Source organism: Crinia signifera, chromosome 5 (assembly GCF_055691185.1).
Source record: "Crinia signifera chromosome 5, ASM5569118v1, whole genome shotgun sequence".
NCBI lineage: Eukaryota > Metazoa > Chordata > Amphibia > Anura > Myobatrachidae > Crinia > Crinia signifera.
Genome location: NC_139221.1, coordinates 77453054 through 77479088, shown reverse-complemented (window position 1 = coordinate 77479088; position 26035 = coordinate 77453054). Strand labels below are relative to the sequence as shown.

The 26035-nt window shown below is 42.5% G+C and overlaps 1 protein-coding gene across 2 annotated transcripts in view; it reads left to right on the top strand.

Annotated features, from left to right (window-relative positions):
* The window catches only part of TAF4B (TATA-box binding protein associated factor 4b), a 354229-nt gene that overhangs the window by 299098 nt on the left and 29096 nt on the right, over positions 1-26035 (top strand). For both annotated transcript variants that reach the window (XM_083187480.1, XM_083187481.1), the window contains 3 exons: positions 239-374; positions 3156-3252; positions 25629-25798. In XM_083187480.1, coding sequence (XP_083043606.1) covers positions 239-374; positions 3156-3252; positions 25629-25798 — 403 coding nt within the window. The remainder of the gene's footprint in view (positions 1-238; positions 375-3155; positions 3253-25628; positions 25799-26035) is intronic.

The window sequence follows — 26035 nt, the reverse complement described above, 5'->3', positions numbered from 1 at the left end:
TAAGGGATTAAGGCCATCTGGACAAGTTTATGTTGTTAGATATTACTGTAAACAACTGGTGAGATTTCTTATTGTCATATCCAGACAAAAGTACGCTTGAGGTTTCATGAGTGTGATGTGTGTAAACTAAGGGCTAGACACAGATGCCTCATAGCAGTTTCGCTTGATTGAGCATGTTGATGGACTGTGTGGAATGAGGACCTGTTTGTCCCTCCTAACGTTGCCATTGCCGTTGCAGGTAGTTCAGCAGCCAAGCGGTGCGATCGTGAAGCATGTGACCGGGCTGTCCCCCAGCCCAGTGCTAAATCTTAATAAACCCGGAGAAAAAGAAATCCCTCTGAATACACTTATCCAAGCAGCGCACCTGCCGCCAGGTATCAAGTGTTCATGTTAAAGTTTAGTGTGCCCACAGATTCCTGGAAAAGAAAACAATACATCAAAGTCTTCTGTTTTAAGGACATGTTGATGATTATAATTTCCAGTGTGTTGCTTTGTACTTTCTTGTATAGAAATATTGGCCACAGAAGAGTTCCATAGCAAGGAATAAGTTGCGTTTAATCAATAGCTTGTATGCAGTCACGAGTGCCCACCTTTGACCCTCACTGCAGAGCGCATATGACAGTGTACACATACATGCGTAGAATATTCTTGCAGTGACTTTATGCAGTAGAGCGCATATCTCCAGCTTAGCAAGAGTAAAGGTGCCCATACACGTTACAATTATTGTATACAATATTGTATACAATATTGCATCTCATCGAATATCGGTTTTGCGATGAGATCAGATGAGATGAGATCTAGTACAAAAAGTATGTGCTGCACATACTTTTTGTACTAGATCTCATCTGATCTCATCGCAAAACCGATATTCGATGAGATGCGATATTGTATACAATATTGTATACAATAATTGTAACGTGTATGGGCACCTTTAGACGCCATATAGGTAGAACTCAATTAGCCCTGTCATTTATATGGGATTAAAAAGGGTGGTAACCTCCGTCTTAAATGCCAGGGGAAATTGGTTTACAGACCCTTTGTCTTGCCCAGTCAATTACACTGTTAACAGGCTTTAACATTTAGGGGGGTATTCAATCCAGGATCACGGCTGTCGATCCCTCCCGACAGCCATGATCCTGGCCCGTTTGCGTTTTGATCGACAGCTAAACGTCAGGTGGGATTCGATGTCCCGCCTGACGATCGTCGCAAAGGGGGCATGGCCATGGAATGTCAATCTACGGCCAGGATCTCGACAATCCATGGCCGTTAGCAGCAGAACGGGCCCGACAGCTTGTAATGTTGGGCCCGTTCTGCCACGATTCCGCTTCAATGCTGTCGCTAAATAGAGCATTGAATAGGGAGCCGCCTCTATTTCCCCCGTCGGGAATAGCGGCAGCACATTGAAAACACCGCTTGGAATCCAGGATAAGTTCCTGGACCTGCTCAAACTTGAAAACAAAATCATCCCTCCCGCCTATGGGCTGCCTTCAGGGCTTATTGACTAGTTCTGCTGCTTCAGTAAGCCCGCGGTAAATAGTCTCTGTATAGAAATAGTTTTGGTTATTTGTAAATATTTTTTAGAATATTGGGTTATTCACTGTTGCAGATGCTGCATGCTTAAAAATAGCTTCAGATTTCTGTCTGTATTAAGGGTTTGCTGCATTTATGTGTCTACACTTCCCCAATATAGCCATTTGCGGCAGCAGCTATCCACACAATAAGCAACCTTATCCTTGCTACAGAAAATCCATCTGAAATAGGCTGCATTTATGTCTCTATTCCGCAGAAAATTTATGATAATTGTGAAAGCTCCAATTTAGCCTCTAGCAAATATCCGGATGACTTTTGTGCTCCTGAATGGCCCGCAGGTCCACAGTGGTGTAGGTTGTTATAGAGAATAGATGCACATTACAAATAATCACATATGTGTACAGTGAACAATTTGATGGCCACCAATGTGACAGCTATATAACCTGCTTAGAATGTGTACTGTATATTTTGTGGTTATGAACATTAACTTACTACTTGCGCTAGTACTTAATACTGAGGGATAGATGTTTCAAGCTTCATTAAGTGATAAAATGGAGAGTGATAAACAGCCAGCCAATCAGCTCCTAACTGCCACGCTACAGGCTGAGTTTGAAAAATGACTGGTAGGATCTGATTGGCTGGTTGTTTTTCACTCTCCACTTTATCACTTTTTGAAGCTTTATACATCTGGCCCTGAATGTTGTTACACTTTTTACCCGGGGGAGGGCAGGGCAAAGATGCTTTTATTGGCACAGCTACTGTATGAAGCACTAAAGGTGCCAATACAAGTTGCGATAACCGCGTGCAACGCGACGTGTTATTGGGCGGATCGCATTGCAATGCATGCGTTTTGCATGCAAAGCGATCTGCAGGCAGTACAAAAAGTATGTGCAGCACATGCTTTTTGTACTGTGGGATGCGATGCCCGTGAGCGTGCATCGCGTCACATTGCACATTGCTTATCGCCACGTGTATGGGCACCTTTACTTACAATTATAGCAGACCTTCTAGATAAATGGAGGGATTATCCATATCAACCAATGAGAACTTAGTTATTTTATATAATGTAATAGATAAATACCACTTTAGATGGTTGTTCCATACCCTCCTAACTTTTTGTAACAATGAAAAATAAAACAATTGCAAATGGATCTCTATAAAGTGTGTGGTCATATCAACTACACATTATCTAGGTATACAATTACATGGTATGGTGATAATCCTTTGTGTTTGATTAGAAATAGATGTCCCTAGTTTTGGAGTGGGATGGAATACAGTAACCTGCAGCCCATCACAATGATCACAGAAACCGTTTCTAGAGTAGTGTGTTCTGATGCTGTACAGTGGGGAGGGGCATGAATGAGATAAGGAAGAAGCACAATCTAGCTGTACCGATGTTCTTATCAAACTGATGTGGATAGTGTGGGGTGTAATGGAACGGCGGTCATACGTTACATCTATGTCGTCAATTACTTACATTTTATATAACACAGTTAATGATGTTCCAGGGAAGGCCAGGAAGGCGATGACTGCGGGAGCCAGTTGATTTGATCATGTTTTTATACGCTAACTTTTATATTCGTGTTCTGTTAATTGATCTGGTCTCTCTTTTGTTCTCCTTCAAGCATCCTTTATAAAACAAGTCACCCTGCCAGGAAATAAAGTTGTTTCCCTGAAAGCATCTTCACTTCCCATAAAAGAGAATAGCACAGTGTGCTTCAGGTAATAAAAAAAAATAACTTGAATTTGTGTAATAAAAGGAGAAAATAAAGGTATCTAATTACTATGGAATACACAGGGAATATGTGGTTAATATAGCAGTTATGGGCAGCGGTCTATAACAATGCAAGCGCTTCAGTTAATCTGTATGTTACTGTGTAAGCGATTGTCATGCGTCCATGCTTGGTACTGGTAACTATGCTCTAATGTACATGATGAAAATGCATTTCCTGAAGTGATTTGTCTGAGCTAAGATGTAAATATGCCCAGTAAATCTTCATTTTGTAACTTAAATTGAAGTCCCAAGTGCAACCTCTTTCTATGACAGCTGCATTTATTAACAAAGACAACTTCTCCTGCACATAGCATGTATCACAAGCTTTAAATTCATGACACATTGCATTGTTTGTTCTGTGAATTCTGTCAGCAGCGTTCACAGACCACAACAGTATTTCTGTGTCAGGGAATTGGCACGTGCTGTCTTCTTTGTGTCGGAAAGTAAATCAGAGTTTCCAGGGCTCATGTACGTGGGAAAACAAAGTGCATATACTGTATGCTGTGTTAGCATTACAGGCCGAAGCCTTTGATGTCTCTGGGCCCTGTAATGGTTGTGTATAGTACATAGCCAACATTTACACATTCAAAAAATAGACACCATTATGTCAACAGGTAAAATGTTTCACATGGAGTTTGCCAACAGTCAAATGCCTACAGGTACATCATTTAGACATGGAAATAATGTAGACATTCAGTATATAGATCATTTATATTATGGACAGGGTAAAATGTCACCAGTTAAAATGAAGGGGTGTTGTATAGCACACAGACAGTCGGGATCCCGACAGTCATTAGCCCGACATCGGGATCCCGACAGTCATTAGCCCGACACCGGGATCCCAACTGCCTAGACTCAGATAGCCCCTTGCTGGTTCGCTGCACTCGCCGCACTGCAGGCACAGTGGCTCGCTACACTTGCCACCTATTCTATTCTCCCTCTAGCCACCTATTCTATTCTCCCTCTTTGGGGCTTATGGAACCCCACAAGGGAGAATAGCCGGTGGCCGTCGGGATTCTGACGTCGGTGTAATGACTGTCAGAATCCCAACTGTCTGTCAGCCATCCGGCACCAAAAATGAAGACAAAGTTAAAATGACAACCTTTAAAATATAGACAAATTATATGGTCTCTACCGTCAACGTTGAAAGTGTCAAAAGTCAGAATTTCGACATCAAAATGTCGACAGTTATGGTTGTCCTTCTGGAAGATTCTCCTCTCTCCACAGAGGAATGCTGTAGCTCTGACAGTGTGACCTTTGGGTTCTCCCTGACTAGGGCCCTTCTCCGTCGATCGTTCAGTTTAGACGGCAGTCCAGCTCTAAGAAGAATCCTGGTGGTTTTGAACTTCTTCCATTTTCGGATGATGGAGGCCACTTGGCTCATTGGGATCTTTAAAGCAGCAGATATTTTTCTGTACCCTTGCCAAAATTATAGACTATTCCTTTGTCTTAGTGCTTGGTTTGTGCTCTGACATGCACTGTCAAGTGTAGGACCTTTAATAGAAAGGTGTGTGCCTTTCCAAATAATGTCCAATCACCTGAATTTACCATAGGTGGACTCAAATTAAGCTGTAGGAACGTCTCAAGGATGATCAGTGGAAACAGGATGCACCTGAGCTTAATTTTGAGCTTCATGGCAAAGGCTGTGAATACTTATGTACATGTGATTTCTTAAGGTGCGTACACACGGGGGGAGATATAATGCAAGCAATATATTGCTGAGCAATATATTGCTCAGTGTCTCCTTTTCATCAGCGACCAGAGATGGTCGCTGATGAAAAAGAACCTCTGCTGGGGGAGCCGCAGAGGTAATTAGCTGGGCGCAGGAGCAAGCTCCTGCGACCAGCGATTACAATGGGGCAGAAAACGGGAGCGCGCACCCGGCGATTTATCGCCGGGGCACACTTCCATCACTGGCAATATGGTTGCCTGTGACCATATTCCCAGCGATTATAGCCCCCGTGTGTACACAGCATTAGTTTAAAGCTGTGTACACACAGTGCGATTTGGTCGCTGAGTGATTGTGGCTTAAAATCGCTCAGCAATATATTGCTCAGTGTACTTGCAATATATCTCAGCAATATATTGCTCAGTGTACAGTTTTTATCAGAGACTAGCGATTTTGGCTGAAAATTGCAAGCTATTCGGTCTCTGCCTACTTTTGACTAGAGAATGCTGGTCGCTGGTGCACAGTGCATTGTGCACCAGCTACCATCGATTTTTAGCCAGAATCGGAGAAGCAAGTTCCAGCGACCATGAAGGGCTGGCTGCGGGAGCGTGCACCTGGCGATTTATCGCCGGCTGCACATAAATTCACTGGCAATATGGTCGCTGAGCGACCATATTGCCAGTGATTTCAGCCATAATTGCCCCCGTGTGTACACATCATTAGAGTTTTAATAAATTTGCAAAAATCTCCCAGAAACTTTTTTCATGTTGTCATTATGGGGTCTTGTTTATAATTTTGAGGGAAAAAAATTATTTATTCCATTTTGGAATAAGACTGTAACATAACAAAAATGTGGAAAAAATGAAGTGCTGTGAATACTTTCCAGATGCACGGTACATTGTTCCTGTTTTCCTATTGTTTCCTCATAACTTTGTGCTATTGGTCCAAACTGGAGCAGGTTAATGAAGACTTATGGGGCCTACACACGGAGCAATTTCAGGCCATTTTCTCAGCGATGTTACTTAATTTAACCACATTGCTCAGAAAATGGCCTATCTACACACATCGCCCCATTAGAGGAGCTGATACATGAGCACTTGCGGTACTTGTCTGAACTAGTTGTGAACCCGCCATGCACACTGACTGAGGAGTTATGCTTATTAGTAGTTTATAGCTTATCATGGAGCTGGAGGTTCTTGGACTTCTGTGGTTTATATTGTGCCTGCAGTCTGTTCTGCAGATGGCAAAGTATTATCAGGCTTCTATGTGCTGCATTTAATAAAGCTGCAGCCATTAACTCACTGATTGTTACTGTATGTTGCTGCAGTCCAATTTAATCCTCAAGGTCACCTCTGGTAAGTGGGATGTGTCATTGGAAACGTACCTATAACTGTTGTTCATATCAATGGTGTGTAATACTGTAAGGTGGGAATGATTGTAGTAAACTGTGTTATCATGTTTAGGATTGGGTTTGGGTGATATGATAGACCGTGTCGACACCAAAAGGTTAACATTTACAATGTCCACATTGACAAAAGGTTGACATGTAAAAAGTCGACACATGAAAATGTTGACATAAGCTTTTAACTTTTCTTGTGTGAATGTCGACACCTGGACACGTGGACCCCCTAATTAGTGGGGAGAATACCCTTGCACCTTCGGCCAGGTGTCTCACCCCACTACCACTGTGCTCGGCACACTTTACCGCTCTCAGACAAAGTCCACGTAGATGTTTTAAGTATGAAAAAGAAAAAAATCATCAAAAACTCTTGTCGACCATTACCATGTCCACCTAGTACCTTTTGTCAGTGTCAACATATTGAATACAGTGTCGAGATATAATCCGGATCTCTTTAGGTTTACAGATCCTAAAATGTTTTGACTTCTCTTAAATTCCCTGTGTAGTTGTATAAAGTGTCCATGTGACACAACACTTGGAAGTATGTTTCTGCTGTGCCAGTGCTGCTTCCACACCAATAAAGCCCTCCACAATGATTCCCACTGCTGACATTTCAGACCTTGTCAAGAATAACTTTCTCCTTTTTTCTTTTCTGTCCTTCCATACTTTTCTCCTGCCAACCTGCTCATTTTCTGTGGCAGTTTTTACCTATGGGCTGCAGCCCCCCAGATAAAATCCGCTATTGTGTGATGCTAGATACAGTCTGTGAGACTGCACTGGCTTCACTGTGTCTTCCCTCCCTCTGGGATACCTCTGGGCTGCTGCATGGCAGCCCATAAAAAAAAGGGTTCTGTGCATATTGCGGATGCACTGGAACCAGGACTGTGTATATACATCTATGGTCTGCTACTAAAGCGGCACATAGAGGCTGGGGGCCAGCGCATATGCAACATCGAAGAAGTTACTACGGGGACCAACAGGCGGCGGCGGGATAGCGCGGGCTCCTCAAGTGAGGTAAGAGCCACCACTCCGTCTAACTCTAGTCAGTTCTCTATCCCTATAGCAGGGGTTTTCTCCTGTACCCTTTGACTTAATGTAAAGGAGCGGATGTGGCGCTGCCACATAAGAAGCTGTGGCAAGAAGGTCAGTGTCCAGTCCGCACAATGGTTTCGCAGATGTCACCTGACATGTATGACCCTTCTGCGCTTCATATTTTCTTGGGCAGAGGAGCTTACAAGCATAACATTTTGTAAGCGCCACCTCATGATTTCCCCAAAAAAACACTGTGATTTATAACAACCTTATGTGGGAGGCATATATACCCTCGATTTAATGTCGCAGCCCCAACGCCGGATTGGCGAGCCTGGCAAAATTGTTGAGGTGGATGAAAGTTTATTTGTCCAGCGAAAAAATCATGTCCAGCAATGGCTCTTTGGAGGCATATACCGTGAGACAGGTGAATGTTTCGTAACACCAGTGGCCAGCCGTAACGCCAGCACCCTGATGTCCGCCATCCAGACGCATATTGAACCGGGTATCACCATATACTCAGACTGTTGACGCGCGTACAACACACAACAACTTGAGCAGGCGGGGTACCATCATGCGCGCGTCAACCACCGCTACAATTTAGTGGACCCAGACACTGGGGTTCATACCCAAAACATTAAAAGGCTCTGGGGCTCATACAAGTGGAGGAACAAGAGACAGAGGGGCACTGCGCATCCTACCTGCAGGAGTTTATTTGGCGCAAAACCCTTGGTGCAGAGAACGCTTTCCTGCACATTTTCATGCACTAACTCTGGTGCCAATGGCCGACAAATCATCCGAGACAAATGCGGACGCAGCTGCGTCAGCTGCATTTGAAGGGAATGCAGAAAGCGAAGAATGACTGTTTTTATAGTTTCTTGGACTTGTTATTTGATATTATTGAACATTTTTCATTGGGTTTTTTCTTCTTTATTGTTTACTAAAATCCAGTTGCCAGTTAACACGTCGTCACTACTGTTTCAGATGTATGATATGCCAGGTGTGAATGTTTTCTTTAAACACCCCCACTATCCACGTTAGCCTGAAGCGTGACAAGCGGATGCGGAATACACGTCAAGTAATCTGCGTCCCCTCGTGGGGCTCGGTAGCTCACTGCGCTCGCCACACTTTATAAAATCAACTCCACGCCGACCAGGATAGTGGGGGTGTGAACAGGTTGGGAGGACGCGTAACGCGTCCTCTCGCGGAGCACGCTGCGGTTACCATGCTTCGGGTTGGCATGGGTAGTGGGGATTTGAATAGGAGGCATGTGCCAGTATGTAACATTGAGCACTGGCAAATGCGTCTTTTATTGTGCGTGAGACGCACTTGCACCAGCACCCCCCTTTGTGCATGAGACACACTTGCTACTGAACCCCTAACCCCATCTCCCTGAAGCAGAAACGGGCAGGGTTTCCATACCCTGCTGCAAGAATTACTGAGACGCACAAGCATCTGAGACGCTTGTGTGTCTCAGGCAAATAGAGTGCCTCTCCTCCAGCGCCCGCATGATCACCTCTCCGCCAGCGCAGGGGATCTGGCGGTTACCGGTGCTGTGTGAGAGGCGCTCACTAGGCTTGCCGGGGACATAGCTGCAGCTCGCGGGGACACTACGCCAACTACACAGGGCTGCTATGGGGACACTATGCTGACTACGCTAGACAGCCTTTGGGCTAAGCTGACAACGTAGCTTAGGTTTCCCCCATGAAAATACACACTTACCGGTAAAAGTACCCCAGGATGGGAGCCACTACCCTATAGCATAGAAGAGCTTTCGGTACTTGTGTAATATCTGGGCGGCCGATTTTTTTTTATCGGGTCGGAAAAATTAGGTCGATCGCATCGCATGCAACCAAATCGCATGCGATGCGATGGACCCGATTTTTACATTGGATCCAATGTTAAATGGTGCCTGAAACCCGATTGTACATTGGGTCCAATGTTAAATGCCCCCCAGACCCCATTTTTTTATTGTATACCCACCCTGTTCATACCCCCACTATTCAAGTGGGCATGGAGTTGATTTTATATAGTGTGGTGAGCGCAGCGAGCCACCGAGCCCGAAGCATGGCGAGGGGACGCAGAATACATGTTAAGTAATCCACGTCCCCTCGCGGGGTTCGCTGAGCTCGCCACACTTCGGGCTCGGTGGCTCGCTGCGCTCGCCACACTATATAGACTCAACTCCATGCCCACTTGGATATGAACAGGGTGGGTATACAATAGAAAATTGGGTCTGGGGGGCATTTAACATTGGATCCAATGTAAAAATCAGGTCCATCGCATCGCATGCAATTTGGTTGCATGCAATGCGATCGACCCGATTTTTCCTACAAAAATCGGGTCCATCGCATCTGATTGTATGCCTCAAGTTAAGGCATACAATCAAAAAATCGGGCGCCCAGATAATACACAAGTACCGAGCTTTCTTCATTCTGCCTCACCACCTTATCCTCATGGAAGGTTTCTTCATTTCTCCTTTGTGTTTTCTGATGTAATTGTAACTTTCTCATGTTTCATTTTGTATTTGGTACTTATGCAGATGTGCGTTATCTTTACCCTATATGCCAGTGGTTCCCAAACTGTGTGCCGTGGTATCCTGGGGTGCCTCAGGACCCTTGCAGGGGTGCCTCATGGTGGTCCAAGACCAATTCAAATTAATAATTGTTAATGTGATGGGACAAATCAGTGCTTGTGGCTGCCAATCATAAATTATTTGGACAAAAAGAAGCAAATCCTGTCCATCACTACATAAATAAAACTAAAGATGTTATATAGACATAATTTATTTAATGCAACATACAATTTATAAAATGTTTCCATATCAAAAATTTGGCCTAGGGGTGCCATGGATAAAATTCTGATACTATGGGGTGCCATGATTATAAAAAGTTTGGGAACCCCTGCTATATCCATCTGTACTGTGGATCGCTGAACATGCGGCACCGTCTCTGATGCCTCATAAATAAACATTTATGATGATTTCTGCAAATGTATTTTTCCTGTTTTGATGCTTGTGGTCATGATTGTTTTGTTGGAGGTAATATTGTTTACATATACTAGATACTGTGCATTTTACCTAGTACCCTTTGTCTGTATGTATTATAAGTAACACCTGTTTATATATCTTCTTTCCCTCCTTATTCCGTGAGCAGTTATTTAATGTTAAATTCAACATGCTGGATTCCCTTTTGCATTTGCCTGCGATATACGTGGCCGCACGACAGGCTTCAGGAATCTTGTAGACATTAAGATGAATATGGCTATAAAGTAGAAGTACTAATGAGTCTCTGCGTTGTCAAAGGCTACTGCCAAGCATTCCGCATATGATTATTTGATCTGCTGGTAATCCGGTATAAACTCTAGTCTCCAAAGGCATAGCAGGCAGGTGAAGCCAATCTACTGTAGCTTTGTGCGCAAGAGTTTGTTCAGTGCGCTTGTTCTATAAAGTGTCTGTGTCTTTTTTTTTTTTTGCATGTAATTATGGGAAAATATTTAAATACTGTAGATATGATTTTTTAGGGAAGACTTGGTGCAGTGCTTTTGCTGGGGTCCCTTGTATGTGACAGCAATTGTTTTTATCTGTCCAAACACATCTATCTCTTACAGTTGTGATAATGGAGCAATATACAGTAGTTCTCACCCCGTTCCTTTGATTTAGTAATCTTTCCTTGGTTTGCTGGGACACTAGGGGGTGCCAGACACTCATTTTATTATCCAACACATGGCTGGGCAGCTCATTCATTTTTATATCCCCATCAGGGTGGCTTCAATTAGGTGTAGTACCTAATTTAACAGAGGTTCCTGAGGGGCTTGAAGCATTGGAACATTAAAATAAGACAATAATACCTACATCTTATTAGACTAATTTAAATTCAAGAACCACATTTGGCGAATATGTTCTTTCTTCCTCTATCCAGAGATGTTTTATGGCACAAATATGCAATAAAGTAAAATTGCCGGTTGTTGAGGTTTTTTTTTTCTTCCAGTAGCCACATGTAGGCAGCTACATTGCATCAGTATTTTCTCTTCTCTTCCAAAGGCAGGACTGAAAGAGTTAACATTCTAGTGCGGAACAGCATATTAGCACACTTGCCAAATAAACATTGCTGTATTTAGGGGCTCTCCTAATGATCAGGCACCTTTTACGTGATTGCATTTGATCAATATGATTACGCATAAAGATTTGTTCTGAGAAATTTACAGTAACACTTTTAGGACTGTATGTGCTGTATTTGGATGGAACAGTTCTGGGACCTCAGTATATGATTACTATGGCTTATACATGTTATAAACTAAGGGTGGCTGACCAGGGGTCAGTTTAACAGTGTGGCCAGTGCCTGGTTAACCAACAGGCTGATTAGGCTGGGGGGGGGGGGGGGTAATTTATTCCATCCATGCTTGTTAGCTATCACCCGTCCCAATGTACTGTGGGGGGGGGGGGGGGTAAAGTTCTTAAGGTGACTGCCAGATGTGCCAATGTAACTTACTAATGGAACCGTTACTTTATGTACACTGTGCTACAGCGCCAAGTGGGCAGCCTAAAGCCAAAGTCTCCTTCACATGCCAAAAGCATTAGATCCTACATGCCAGTTGTATAATCTTAATTACTTGCCCTGGTCTCTGCAATGTTATATTTTGGCAAGCAAAGAGTGGCTTAACACTGTATTTCCCATTACACATTATGCCACAAACTGTAATACCCATTACACATTGTCACACACCATAATGCTCTCCTGCTAATACATATAATGCCCCCCCCGTAGTGCCATTTACACACATGCTCCCAGTACTGCACCTTATACGTACTGCTCACTGTCCAGCCTGGCTGCCTCCTCTGCCGGCGCCGGCCCTCTCTGAGGGAAGGACACCAAAGAGCGCTTCTCTCTCGCTGAGTCCAGCAGACATTTCCCATATGGAGTTGTCTCGTGATCCAATCGACGCTTGTGGTTTGGCAGCCGATTTCTAACTGCGGCTAGTGGTCTGCGAGTACCAATTGGTTGGCGCCACATTTGAGATGTCCACCAGTCCTGGTGTGAGCCACCCCCAGGGTTATTGCTAGTGCAAGCAATGCAGTTTTTCAAAACATAGTCACCAGCACCCAAGTTAGTACAGATTAACAACTCTGTGACTGCACATCAATATTATTCCTGGAGTTCAAAAGCCTTGTATTGAAACACCAAATAAATAGGTTTAGTAGGTAGGATTACAGGTAGATAATTCAATACCATGAACTGCTCTTTAATATAAGAATTATTTTTAATATTATTGAAAAAACTTTAACACAATTTTTCTTTGTGTTCCCCCCCCCCATGTTGTGCATACACACTATATCGTTGCTCCTTCCATTCTTCACTAATTAGCTGTCTTAATAATTGGATTAATTGAATAATTGGGTGTGTATAGAGATTTGTCTATGCACGCCCACAACTATTGGAAGATGTGCCAAATACTATGATCACATCTCCTCTTTTTAAACATACTTGAAGATCCAATCTGTTGATGAGATAGATTTATATAAGATAATCGAAGAGTGTTCCTGGGTACACATAAAATTCTCTAGTCTTTCATCATAACATCAACTTATCGGCCAGAAAATTGTATAGTGTGTACCCAACTATAGATTCCAAACCAAACCATGCAAACCAACAGCAGGTCTAATTCTACTTGTACATAGGCAAAGTTCTAAACCATGTCCGGTGTCCAGTTTAACTAAATGGTGTCCTTGACTACATGACTAGCTGGAGTAATACTGATAGTGTCCACACTAGGCTGTTTTAACAGAGCGAAATGCCGCCCTCCAGTGGCTGGCGCCCTAGGCAAATGCCTAGATTTGCCTAGTGGTGGCGCCGGCCCTGTTGGTTGCCCATAGCAGCATCCCATATGAAATTGAACTCCTATCTTAGTAAATTTCCCGCACTTTGAGAGGTGCCGCAGTCTGACCAAACACCATCTAGCCGATACTATATACATTTGGCAGAAAATCTTTTAGTGAGTTGGGTACTTATGTTATATCTGGACTCCCGTTTTTCTTATGAGACCGCGTCCCCTCGCGGGGCTCGCTGCGCTCACCACGCTTCGGGCACGGTGGCTCGCTGCGCTCGCCACACTAAATGAAATCAACTCCATGCGTAGTTGGATAGTAGGGGTATGAAAAAATGGGGTGCATTTAACATGGGAGCCCAGATAATACATAAGTACCGTGAGTTGTGTTCCATTATTAATAAGAGTGACTAACAGCTGTTTGGAGAACATAACTACGTTTCCAAATGTATCTGGCCTTGTGGGGTTGCCAGCTGCACAGTAAAGATCTTTACACTGAAGATCTGTTGTGTGACTTTAGTGCCAAAAGCAAGTCTCTGGCTGCTTCTGCTGTGACTGAGACTCATCCTGCAGCACTTATCAGTCAGGATAAAGGGGGTTATTCGTGCAAAAGAAAAACCTTATAGAAATCGATTAGCACTCTTGCATATTCCTTGTAGGCTTCTATGCCCAAAATAGAACCACAGCATTTGTCATGCACACATTAAACACATCTGACATATCAGCCAGTAGTGTGCTACTCAAATCTGTATCTGCCGTCGGGTTTGGATACTTTTACATATAATAAAAACCATCTGTTTTACAGATTAACTCATACGTAGTATATAGGTTGTAGTGGTACAATTCATTATGGCTTCTACCAGTACTTGTAGTTAGTAAGTTGGTCAACAGAACTTTACTACTTCAAGTTCATATTTACAAATTCTTTCTTTTACTACCCCTCACACACTCTTTGCAACAAATTATTTAAATACAGAAATCCGAATATTATAATAATAATATAGAAAAAAAACGTGTAGGCTACAGTCAGAGCAGGAAATCAGGCAGCGTACACCGTTCTGGAAATTCGTTAGACTTAGCAGAAAACGATATGCATTACCTGCATTGCCAAGGAATTGTTAGCAATGCCAAATGTGTTACAGCCAATAAAGTTGTCTTGTTTCAAGCAATTTGTTTGCAGCTGGCCTCAATTGCTTTCTCACATTTCCAGTCCATTTGCTGTAAATATTATATAGTGAGCTGTCTATAATCAGATAGAGAAGCAGAAAAAAATGTATTTCTTATAAAGCAGGAACCAATAGTAATAAAATAACGGCAAACCTCTACCCAAACCTTATTTAACAACTATTTAAACTCCACATGAAGAAGTTAAGAGTGAAAAGTATTTAAATTATTTTTTTTTGTATAGTTTTGTGATTTCCCACTTTTCCTAAAAGCTTCAGATATTGTCCACGTTGTCCAGGTATTTTCTACAATGCCTGAATTACTTAATTTGTCTGTGACCTGTATCTTATTCAAAATTGTGAAGCATCTGGAATCCTTATCCTAGAGGTAGACCATCTTGAACACAAGTAAGGTACCTCTAATTAGGAACAAATACAGGGGTAGATTTATTAAGCTCGGGGAAGTGATAAACTGTCGGTTTTTATCACCGGCCAATCAGCTCCTACCTATCATATTTCAAATCAAGCCTGTAACTTCACAGGTAGCTGATTGGCCGGTGATAAACACCAGACAGTTTATCACTTCACTGAGCTTAATAAATCAGCCCCACAGTCCCAATAGAAGTTAATATCAATTTATTTATTTATTAGCAGTTTCTTATATAGCGCACACATATTCTGCAGCCCCAGTGGAACTTACAATCTATATTCCCTACCACATGTACATGCACACACCTTATTCTAGCTCACTCTTTCTGACAAAATCCTTCTTAGATGGACAAAACCATGTGCACTGCAGGGGGGCAGATGTAAAATGTGCCAAGAGAATTAGAATTGGGTGAGTTATTTAGTTTCTGTGCAGGGTAAATACTGCCTGCTTTATTTTTATGCTGCAATATAGATCTCACTTTGAAGTAAAACCCCACCCAAATGTAATTCTCTCTGCACAAGTAACATCTGCCACACCTGCAGTGCACATGGTTTGGTCCATCTAAGAAGGATTTTGTCAGAGTGAACTAGAATAAGGCCCATTATTCTAATATTTTGTTGGGGGCCAATTAGCCTACCAGTATATTTTTGGGATTGTGGGAGGAAACCGGAGTACCCGGAGGAAACCCATTAGAGTACGGGGAGAATATACAAACTCCATACAGCTGGGGCCATGGTGGGAATTTAATTGATGACCCCAGTGCTGTGAGGCAGTAATGCTAACCATTACACCATCCATACTGCCTCAATGCTTCTAAAGTAGCAAAAATCCAATATGTGGCAAAGAGAAAAGGCAATTATCCCTACACAGGAGTCTACAATACAATATTCATTGTTGAAGGATTTTACCTGTGAGATTATGCGTAATCTGTTCTCTACCTTGCTACTTACAGACTGGGGGGGTGAGTTGAATACTGACGGCTAGCTATCGGCGCTGCTCGCCATCAGTCACTCGCCCCCCCCCCCCCCTGCAATGCATACACCGCTGTCTCCAAAAACACCCATTTTCAGGTAAAAGCCACGAATATGTACTCCTATGATGTAGGAAGGAGGGATTGCAGAAGGTATCTCTCATACCTGCTGTATTACACCATCCCGCAGGCAGTCACATCCCCCATAGCTTTCTATTGGTGATGCCAGATGTATCAATATATACAATCTTTAGATTGCAGCAGCCCAGTGTAGCCTATGGGCTACGGTTTACGGGATGCAGTTCAGGGGAGGGTTCCCTAGGGGCCGTCTACCCTAAATGGTCACGGTGCCCATGTATGCACAGAAGCCCAGACATCACATCACATGGATAATTTCGGAGCCCCTGTTGCTGCCCGTGCTGGGTACATTCACATGATATGATTGCATTCTGCAATGTGATCATGAGCAATAATATGTTGCCCGAATCACATTGCAAATGCAATCTTTGGTGAATTTACCCCTGCTAATAGTTTTGCCTAAGGGTATCCAATTAGCCCTGACTCAAGGCAGTTTTTGGGGGACTGTGCTTCTGGTGCCTAAGGCATCGGAACCCTAATCTGTGATGAGCAGCTGCTGAAGCTGTGGTATCACATGGGATCAGGAAATTATACTGGATCCAATGTGTGATTGCAAATCCTTTTTGGGATGATAAAAATGTCTTTAAGCCGGATAGTGCGATAATGACCAGTGGCCATTTTCTATTGGACAAAAAAGGAATGCCAGTAATTGGATACTGGCCATATTGTGCAGGTTCCAAATGTAATGGGTTCACCTTTCTGAAAATAAGAATTAGATTCATACAGTATCAGTTGTATGGATGCTCAGTTATGTAGGGTACACACCAGGACGACCCGCTCACGATGCACATCGTGAGCGGGTCGTCAGTGGCTCGTCCGACCCGCTCACGGTGACGTGGGGGGGGGCACGACCCGCTCACGATGTGCACCGTGAGCGGGTCCGATCCGATGGCGACCCGCATCCGGCTGTATGGTCCTCATTGAGATCCTACCTGCAGCAGGTAGGATCTCAATAACGACCGACCGACAGACCCACGGGACCGCGCATCGGATCGGTATCGGTCCACACCAGGACAGAAAAGGGCCCAATCAGCACACAATCTACATCCAATTGGTCAGAATTGGATCTAGATTGAGGGGATCGGGCCCTAGTCGTCCTGGTGTATACCCAGCATCAGACTAATTAGTCTTACTGAGCATCCACTCAATTGATATGAACCAAATTCTTTCAGAAAGGGGAATCTATTACATTTGGATCCTGTTTCATCACAGAGCTGACTTCAGAGAGCATAATTATTTTTATAGTATTTTATTTATAAAGTGACAACATAGTACACACTGCTGTACATTGAGTGGTTTATGCTGCACATAACATTAAACTACAGGTAAAGATGGCTCTGCCCAACTGTGTTTATAATCTAATAGATGTGGGAAACAGTTGATACATAAGATATCAGAATAACAATTGTAGCAGATAGTGGGTGAAAAGGTTTGTAGCTACTGTAAGGCAGAAGTTGTATCAGTTATTAATATTGGCAGATGCTACTTTCATTCACCTAGCAGTATTATGGAACATTTTGAATGACAATAAGATGTTATTGATGGTGAGAAAATTAAAGTCCCTACAGTAATAGAATACGCTACTGTATACCGCACCATTATTTTATTTATTTATTAACAATGTCTTATATAGTGCACACATATTCCGCAGCGCTTTACAGAGTATACAGGTATTTGAACATTCACATCCGTCCCTGCCAAAGTGGAGCTTACAATCTATATTTCCTACCACATGTACACGCACACAGACATTCCAGGGTTCATTTTTTAGAAACCAATTAACCTACCATGATATTTTTGGATTATGGGAGGAAGCTGGAGTAAACCCACGCAAATGCGGGAAGACTATACAAACTCGGCTATGGTGGATAATCGAACCCATGACATCAGCACTATGAGGCAGTAATGCTAACCATTACACCATCCGTGATGCCCCATTATGTAAGCATACCAGCTGCCTTCCATCTGTTTACCCCTTCTTGTTATTATGTAAGCTCTTACAGCCAGGGCCCGCCATTCTCTCTTGCACTATCCAGGCAACAGTGCTCTGCTATCTTCTATCCACCCTTTAGTTGGGTACAGGAATACCAAATCCTTTCCTCCCTCAATTTGCCAGTATATGTTCCTCCTAGATTCAGTTACTATTTGTTCTACTTCAGTGGCTCTCATACTGTGGGTCTTGGCACAAGGTTGTGACTCCATGTTGCGAACGGTCAGGCTGATGTCTTCTCTAATATCTGTCGAGGATTCTGAAAAATCAGTTTGTTACTTCAGACTCCTCTCATGTGCAGTTTGCTGACAACACACGTGCTATCCATTCTCTGGGAGCTTGTTGGGATTCCGTAATAATTTTTATTGTCTGATGGGTCCAGGAGCAATATAGTCTGAGGACCCCGTTATACCTAGTATGTAGAGTGATATTACTGTTGGTCCTTATGTTGTGATAAGTATGCATGTTTACTGTTATTGATTATCCTGTGTAATGCGGAGTATACTTTGTGCTGCCTTTTATGAATGAATGATCAGAATAGTTTAATAGAGGAATGGAAGCAGTTTTGCAGAGTTTCCCTTTTTTTTTTTGTTGTTTTTTTTTGGGGGGGGGGGGGGTTCGCTCTTAACTCCTTTTCGTGCCAACATTGCTGTGAAAGATGTGCAAAATATCCACTAAAAATGCCAGCCTCGTTCACATCGACTTTTTTTTTTTATTATTTGGGTGCAATATTTAACTAAACCTCAATTAATTGACTTCAGATCATTTGCCGCCAATAACTAAAGTGATTCATATTCCTCAGCTAGGGCCCTGGCATCTTTTGCAGCTAGTTTGCACATCTCTCTGAGTAACATTAACCCTTTGAGTGCCAATGTTGCTAAGGCAGGTATAGTTTAACATGATATATAGTCCTTCATTTACTATACACAAGGATGAGAGGATACCTGTGATCCAACTCAGCACTGCAGCTAGTCAAGCACAGGTAGTTTTCATTTAGTTTAATTTCATTTAGTCACAGATCATTAAGGACTGTTAGGCTGTACCTTGTATAACAGGACCATGCTTTCCAATGCCTATACTGGGCCTTTTAATAAATCGCCAATTGCCCTGGGCCTCTGATGACCAGGGCCGCCACTAGAAATGTTGGGGCCTGGGACTGACCTACAGTCCGGGCCCCCAGCGGCACAGCGCCATATCTCCGTCCCCCGCATGCCAGCACCCCGCCTACTCTTTTCCCATTATGATTACTTACCATCACCTGTGTCGCGGCATCGTCCTCCGGCTCCTTCAGCCTCCATGGACAGGTCCAGAGCGCACACTGCACAGTGCAGCATGCATAGCGCTGAGCCCCTCTGTGTCCTAGGCTCAGCAGTCTGCACTGTGTATTGTGCGGGGGGAGGGACTGTGGGCAGTTGCCCGGGCCCCTCAAGAGGCTGGGCCCAGGAACGCTGGTAGGAATTCACATAGCTGTCCTTTAGGAAGAAAGGGCAGAACAAAATACGAGTGTGCATCATACATATAAATTAATAACTACATTGCTATAAACACAATCCCTAAATCTTAACCATCCAGCTCACACCTTAATTAAAAATGGAACCATAAAACTCGTTTAAGCATTAAAAGTATCCTGAAGGGGGTGTGGCCTGGCTGCATATGTAGGACAGGTGTGTAGTATATCTCCATGGTTACCCTGGAAGTAGATCATACTGTATAGCTGAGATTATGGGCCTTATTTTGATTCATTCGGTCCTTCGTGCGTTTGCATAGAAGATTGATGTTTAGTGTCTGCGCAGGTGCGTTTCTGCGCATGTGCAGACACAGGGTGCATGCACCCACGCCAAACTTTTGGTTCTCCGGGTGCACACACGCAGATTTATCTGCAGATCTGGCTGGTTGGAACAAAAACATGGTTATGGATGAGAGCAAATGACAGTTGACCATTTGCTTGGAAAATGCTGGAAAACTGACCACTCATCCATAACCATTTTTTTTTTTCCAACCAGCCAGATCTGAAGATAAATCTTACTAGTGTATGGGCACCTTTACTATACAGGTCACGCTGAACTGCGTGCATGGGAGAAATCATTTGATGGTTGGCGACCATCGAATGATTTCTCCCTGCCTCCGAATGCATGATTATGTAAATCTTCCATTCACAGCCGTGCAGGGGGCGCGGCGTGCGAGGGGGATTCGGCCGGCACGGCGTCTGATGGACTTGCACGGCTGCAAATTTCGTAGCTTTGCGAGTCAGTCACAATAAGGCCCTATGACCAAAGCAAATGCACATTTCTCTATTATAGTAAAAAGTATATTACGTCCTAACCTCAAGATTTCACCAGGTTCAAATAAAAAAAATAATGCCATTTGGTCAGTCTGGTGGAATAGACCTTTTGTATTAATGGCATGCCATTAGAACCTGCACTTCAAGGACCTGCAGTTTATTCAAGGGAGATCAGCTGAAACTGAGACTTGTATAACTTATTGGTGTGGGCAGTAACCCGTCCTTTCTTCTCATATATGTGCCAGTTCCCGTAGTAAGTTGTGCCAACTGCAGAAATACGCTGACAATTAAGAGGATAGATGAAAAGGAGTAACTTTGCAAAGTTTGCATAAAGTCTGAAAATGTAAAAAAAAAACAATGTAAAGCTGGGTCAACTCCTGCCGATAGTGACGCTTCAAGGAGGTGATGCGTTGTAACAATGCATCATTTAAGCCATACACACTGGGGAGTTTTATTAAAGATGGGAGGTTGCCCATAGCAACCAATCAGAGTCTATCTATCATCTTCTAGAAGGTGCAATATAAATAAATAAGTAGAATCTGATCTTCAACAGAACAGAGTTGTTTAATTGGATGTGCAGCACAGTATTTGTTGAATGACTGCTGGGAAAGATGGATTGGGGGGTACACACTATATACTGTAGTTTGGCTAAATACTTGCTGCATTGCAGCTTGTAAGATTCTGCAGTAGGTAATGTTTTAGTTTACAAACCTGTGGAACATAGTGACAATAAAATACCTCACAAAGTTGTATTTCTATAGAGACCACGCAAAAATCTGCATTCGGTACGAGAAGGTTTGCCTCACTCGTGTGTAGCGTGAGGACATCTGAGTGTACACACCGTATATGTAATATTACATGTTTAGAGGGCACCTACTTTTAGTTATTGCTAACTGGCCTTTAAACTTTTTTTTAAGCTGGACTAGATATCCACTTTAAATCAATACATTTGAACAACTCTTAAAGGAAAAGCCCACAAAAGCTGTATGTTTAGCTGGAACTTTACAGGTATCCATAATAATCATTGCATAAAGTCCGGTGCTGGTTGTGTTTTAAATACTATTTTTTTTTTTCGTAAACATTTTCGGTGGTGGTGTTTCATGTATTTATTATATTTTACCTTACATTTAATCTTGGAAACAAAAAGTTATTTATTTCTAATATCGAAAGCGTTTTTACATTCCCCTATCCCTTTTCATTGAAGTTTGTACATGTCAAGCATACATGCACAACGATGAGTGTGTTCATTCACCCGTGGCTTGAGTATTTCATTAGTCAGTGGGGCAGCCATTGGCCAGTGTCAATTGAGCAGGGATGCACTTCTTTTCTGTGAGTAGTATTACTTTGAATGATGCTAGAGCTACAGTTGTGGAGTGATACAAATGTGACTCTGTGATGGGGCTTTGGTGAAAGTTGTGTGATCGTTGGGGAAAAATGCATGGTCATGTGAGTTGGTGTGTCCAATCATGTTGTTATAACACACCTTTATACATAGTCGCCGCCCACAGCCCCTTGATGACCGATCGTGATGATACTTCACCTAAAACCTGCCTGGGAAAATCCCTAACAAAACCGCATAGCAGCCACTTTTTAGTGGTTTTGGAGTTTCTCAGCCAGACAAACTAACTAACAGACTTTATAAGATGGTATAGCTGTACTCTATAACTGTCTTTTATTTACCATGTACTTGTCCTAATTTGCATTTGTACTGTAAATCACTATTTTCTTGTTTTGTTCTTTTGCTCATCTATCTTTTGTCAGGCGCTGCGGAACCCTTGTGGCGCCATGTAAATAAACACTAATAATAATAATGGTTGACATGTCTAATTAGTAATTACTGTGATAAATTCCTATAAAAGTATGTGTCCTAGGACTGCAAGTCCTTTGCCTTTTGTTTGTGTAATAAGGCTGGGATTACACAATTCCCCCTCACTGCCTACCGTCTAGAGAGATCCATTCCATCAAAAGATTGCAGATGGATTTGTCAGAGAAACTGAGGAATTGTAAAGGACCTGTTCACCACACCCAATGCAAATGTTCAGACCTGGATGATGACTCAGAGGGAATATTATATCTTCCTGATCCAAAATCCTCAGAGAAGGGAGTTGTTTTTTACACAAATGGTGTCTTAATAAGCTATGTTGGCATATTCTTGGCTTGCTAGCTTGATTCTCCACCCACAATTATGCCATGTATAATGCACAGTGCGACCTGATACTAAGATCAGTGTAATGTGCTGCGTTACCGTCTCTCTCCACCAGGAAGCACTCAGGAACGGACAGGCTCTGAGAAGAAAAAGGCTGCCTTTTGATGGCAAATTGTCCTTTACACAATGGAAACCCTTATAATTGTATTTTAACCTTGTTAAGAACCCCACTTATTTCATAGATAGCCATTGCATTACTATTCGTGCATGTAAATGTTCTTACTAAAATCCTTGCAAATAGACTAAACTTGATGCCCCAGTCTGACTTTATTCTGCAGAAATCAACAGCCTTAAATGTGTAGATACATTCGAAATATTGAGGGCCAGATATATCCAGCTTCAAAAAGTGATAAAATGTAGAGTGATGAACAACCATCCACTCAGCCCCCAAATGCCATGCATCAGACTGGGTTTGAAAATGACAGTTAGAGGCTGGTTATTTATCACTCTCCGTTTTATCACTATTTGAAGCTTGATACACCAGGCCCTCTGTACCCACATTATATGGTTAGTGGTCTCTTGAAATGAGAAGTCAATGGAGTAGTTAAGCATTCATATAAAGACTGTATTCACCAGGAATTAGAACAGTGATTGTAGGCTGTTGGTTCAACAACTATACCGTATATGGTGGCAGAGAAAATATGTCCATTGTTTTCATTTGCTTGTATTTAGTTCCATCTGGGTGTTGGATCCAAGGGTAATACTGTAACGATATCGTGAAGTACAAGCACTTGAGTGCTATTGCATAGTGCCTCCTGGGTGCACATGGGTGTCTTCTCATACTCTTTCATAGGCCAGTATTCAATGAGAAAAATTTGCCTTGTTTTATGGCGAGTTTGTGCTGTTTTCACGTTGGAAGGAGCATTTTGCTCTCCAAAAGTGAACCACCCTATTCAATGTGATATTTTCGCCGTCTTTCTAAGTGATTTTCGCCGTGTCTCTCCGTGTAGCAATTCTCCATCTTTTCATGGAGAACTGGAATGTGAACTTTTAAACTAAAAGGTTTATTTTTTTTAATTTTGGTGTAAAAAAATCAGGATTTTTTTTCTATGAAGGGGCATGTTATTTGTATTCATGTGCTTATAGCACATGAATATATATTTAATTTAAAAAATATATATATATTTTTAATTTTATTATTTTTTTTTTTTACACAGAGCAGCCAGCAGGGGGCCGGAGCTCTCGAGCCGCTCATTAGATATTCATATATTCACTGCATCCGATCATTACATATGCACGATTGGGTGCAGTGAATACTGGGTCCCCCGCTGGCTATAGGGGGGGCAGCTTGTGCTGCCTGGGTCCCGGGGAGCCCACCTCCCCTCCACATATGTTCTGGGGCAGCCAGGGAGACTTTAATCTCCCTCGGCTCCCTGCCGCGGACGCTCATCCGCTGCAGGGGTTAAGACTCGCCGCGAGTGGCAGCGAGTCTTAACCACATTGAATAGTGGGAGCAGGAGTGGCAGCGAGCCCTCCGGAACAGGGCGAGTGCATGGCGAGAGAAAAAATCTCTCGCCATGCACGGAGAATTTTTTTCATTGAATACTGCCCATAGTGCCACATGTGTGAAATACAAGTGTTGCCCCAATATGAAAAAATAATGTCCCTGATAAAGTGATGATGGCCCCAATATATAATCTAATTAAATAATAGCCCCATAAGTAGTCACTTTTTTTGTGCTATCAATAATGAACAAAATCTGAAACCCACATTCAATGAGTCCCGCTAGTACACCACACAATAAGGTGACCCTAAATAAATTTACCCTTACAGCCATTTGGCCTCTACGAAGAAAACCTGTGTAATAAAAAAGCAGGCACATATATGTAACAACTAATGTTACTTCTATATGTGGGCATTGTCATGGTGTGACCGGCATACACCTGTCTGTGGTGGGCTCCTGTATCTGAGCACATGTTTGTTTCTTAAACCCCACTGCCATGTCTTGCATCCCTGACCCATTTTGTAGTAGCTGAACCCGCATTTGGGCCCCTGGCAATGTTGGGATTCCAGGTGTTAGTGGCTGTGAATCTGATCTGACCCCCTCTGTTATGCAACCTTGTCATATTTTGCTTCCCCGACCCACCTTTTGTAGTGGGTGGACCCCTTTGTGGGACCCCCATGGGGGTGCTAGGGATGTCTTACCCCCACATTATTTTTTCCAGATGCCATAGTAAAGCTGAATATCTTGCTTCCCAGACCTAGTATGTGTAGTGGCCGTACCCCTTTTTGGGACCCCCATGGGTGTGCTTGGGGTGTCTTACCCCCACTGTATTTTTTTCCAGATTGTAAATCACGTGTACCAAGTTTTGTGTAAATTGCTCCAGGCATTCCAGGGTTATGCTGGAACACACACACACACAGATATATTTGTGAAAATTATAATTTTATTTTTTAATACATAAATAAGCATACATTTGTTTATATGGAAGTCCAGCCACACACATCATAACTAACCAGTGAATGGGAGCATTCAGGGCTGTGGAACTGCCAGGGAAGTCCGTGCAGCTAAAGATGCCCATGCAGGCTTTAGTGAGCCTATGGCACAATAATTATAATCCTAATCAGATATTTTTTTTAGAATTTGTAGATTGTTTGAGGCAGGATTTAAAGCAACAATTTTATAAAAGGTAAACCAGTATTTTTTACATAAAAAAAAACTGCTGCTTAACCCTTCGAGTGCCAATAGCTCTGTGAGAGATATTCAAAATATCATCTAAAAATGCCAGCGTCACTTACATTTGTTATATGAATTCAAATAAAAATGTTGTGTAAAAAAAAAAGATATTTCCTATGTAAGGTAAACATTACAGGTCATTGTAATGAATACAAATGTTTGCTTGGCAATTTTCACGCCAATTTTGACAAGTGCACTTGGCACTCAAAGGATTAACAAACCAGCCAACAATGTCTGTCTTCTAAAGCAACTGAACATGTAACACAGGGGGTGACTCCCTCAACAACGAACCGATAAAAAGTAGAAAGCATTGGAAAGTATATAAAACTAGTTATCAATTTTATTTGAGATAAAACCTCATCTTCCTTCTATTGTCTGATCACCTATTCATTTTAGGCTCTAGTGCCAGTGTGACCAGTTACCCCCTCTACTCTTGAGTGCAGATTATATTGTATTATTAGAATTTCTTTTATTTTAATATTCTTTTACTAGAAGTTGCGAGCTAGCTTCATAGGTCGTTTGTAAAAAGCATTGTTTTCTGCACCACAGAGAGGAAGATGATATTAATGATGTCACTTCCATGGCTGGCGTTAACCTAAATGAAGAGAGTGCCTGTATTTTGGCAACAAATTCAGAACTAGTTGGCACTGTGATTCGATCTTGTAAAGATGAGCCCTTTCTATTTACATCCGCTCTGCAAAGCCGAATCTTAGATATAGGTAAGTTGTAGAGAGGTAGGTGCTTATTACAGTGTGGTTTCTGTACCATTGGATGCGGTATGCCATTTTACAGAACTATATGGGATGTCTTTCAAGTTTTTTCTTGGCTTTATTAAAACATCTATATTTGCTTTATGTTATTTGTTTTAAATGTTTGTTTATGTACATATATAATCTATCTTTTTAACTTGCCTTACAATTGATAATTGGTGTTCTTTTATATTTGTATGGTAAAAT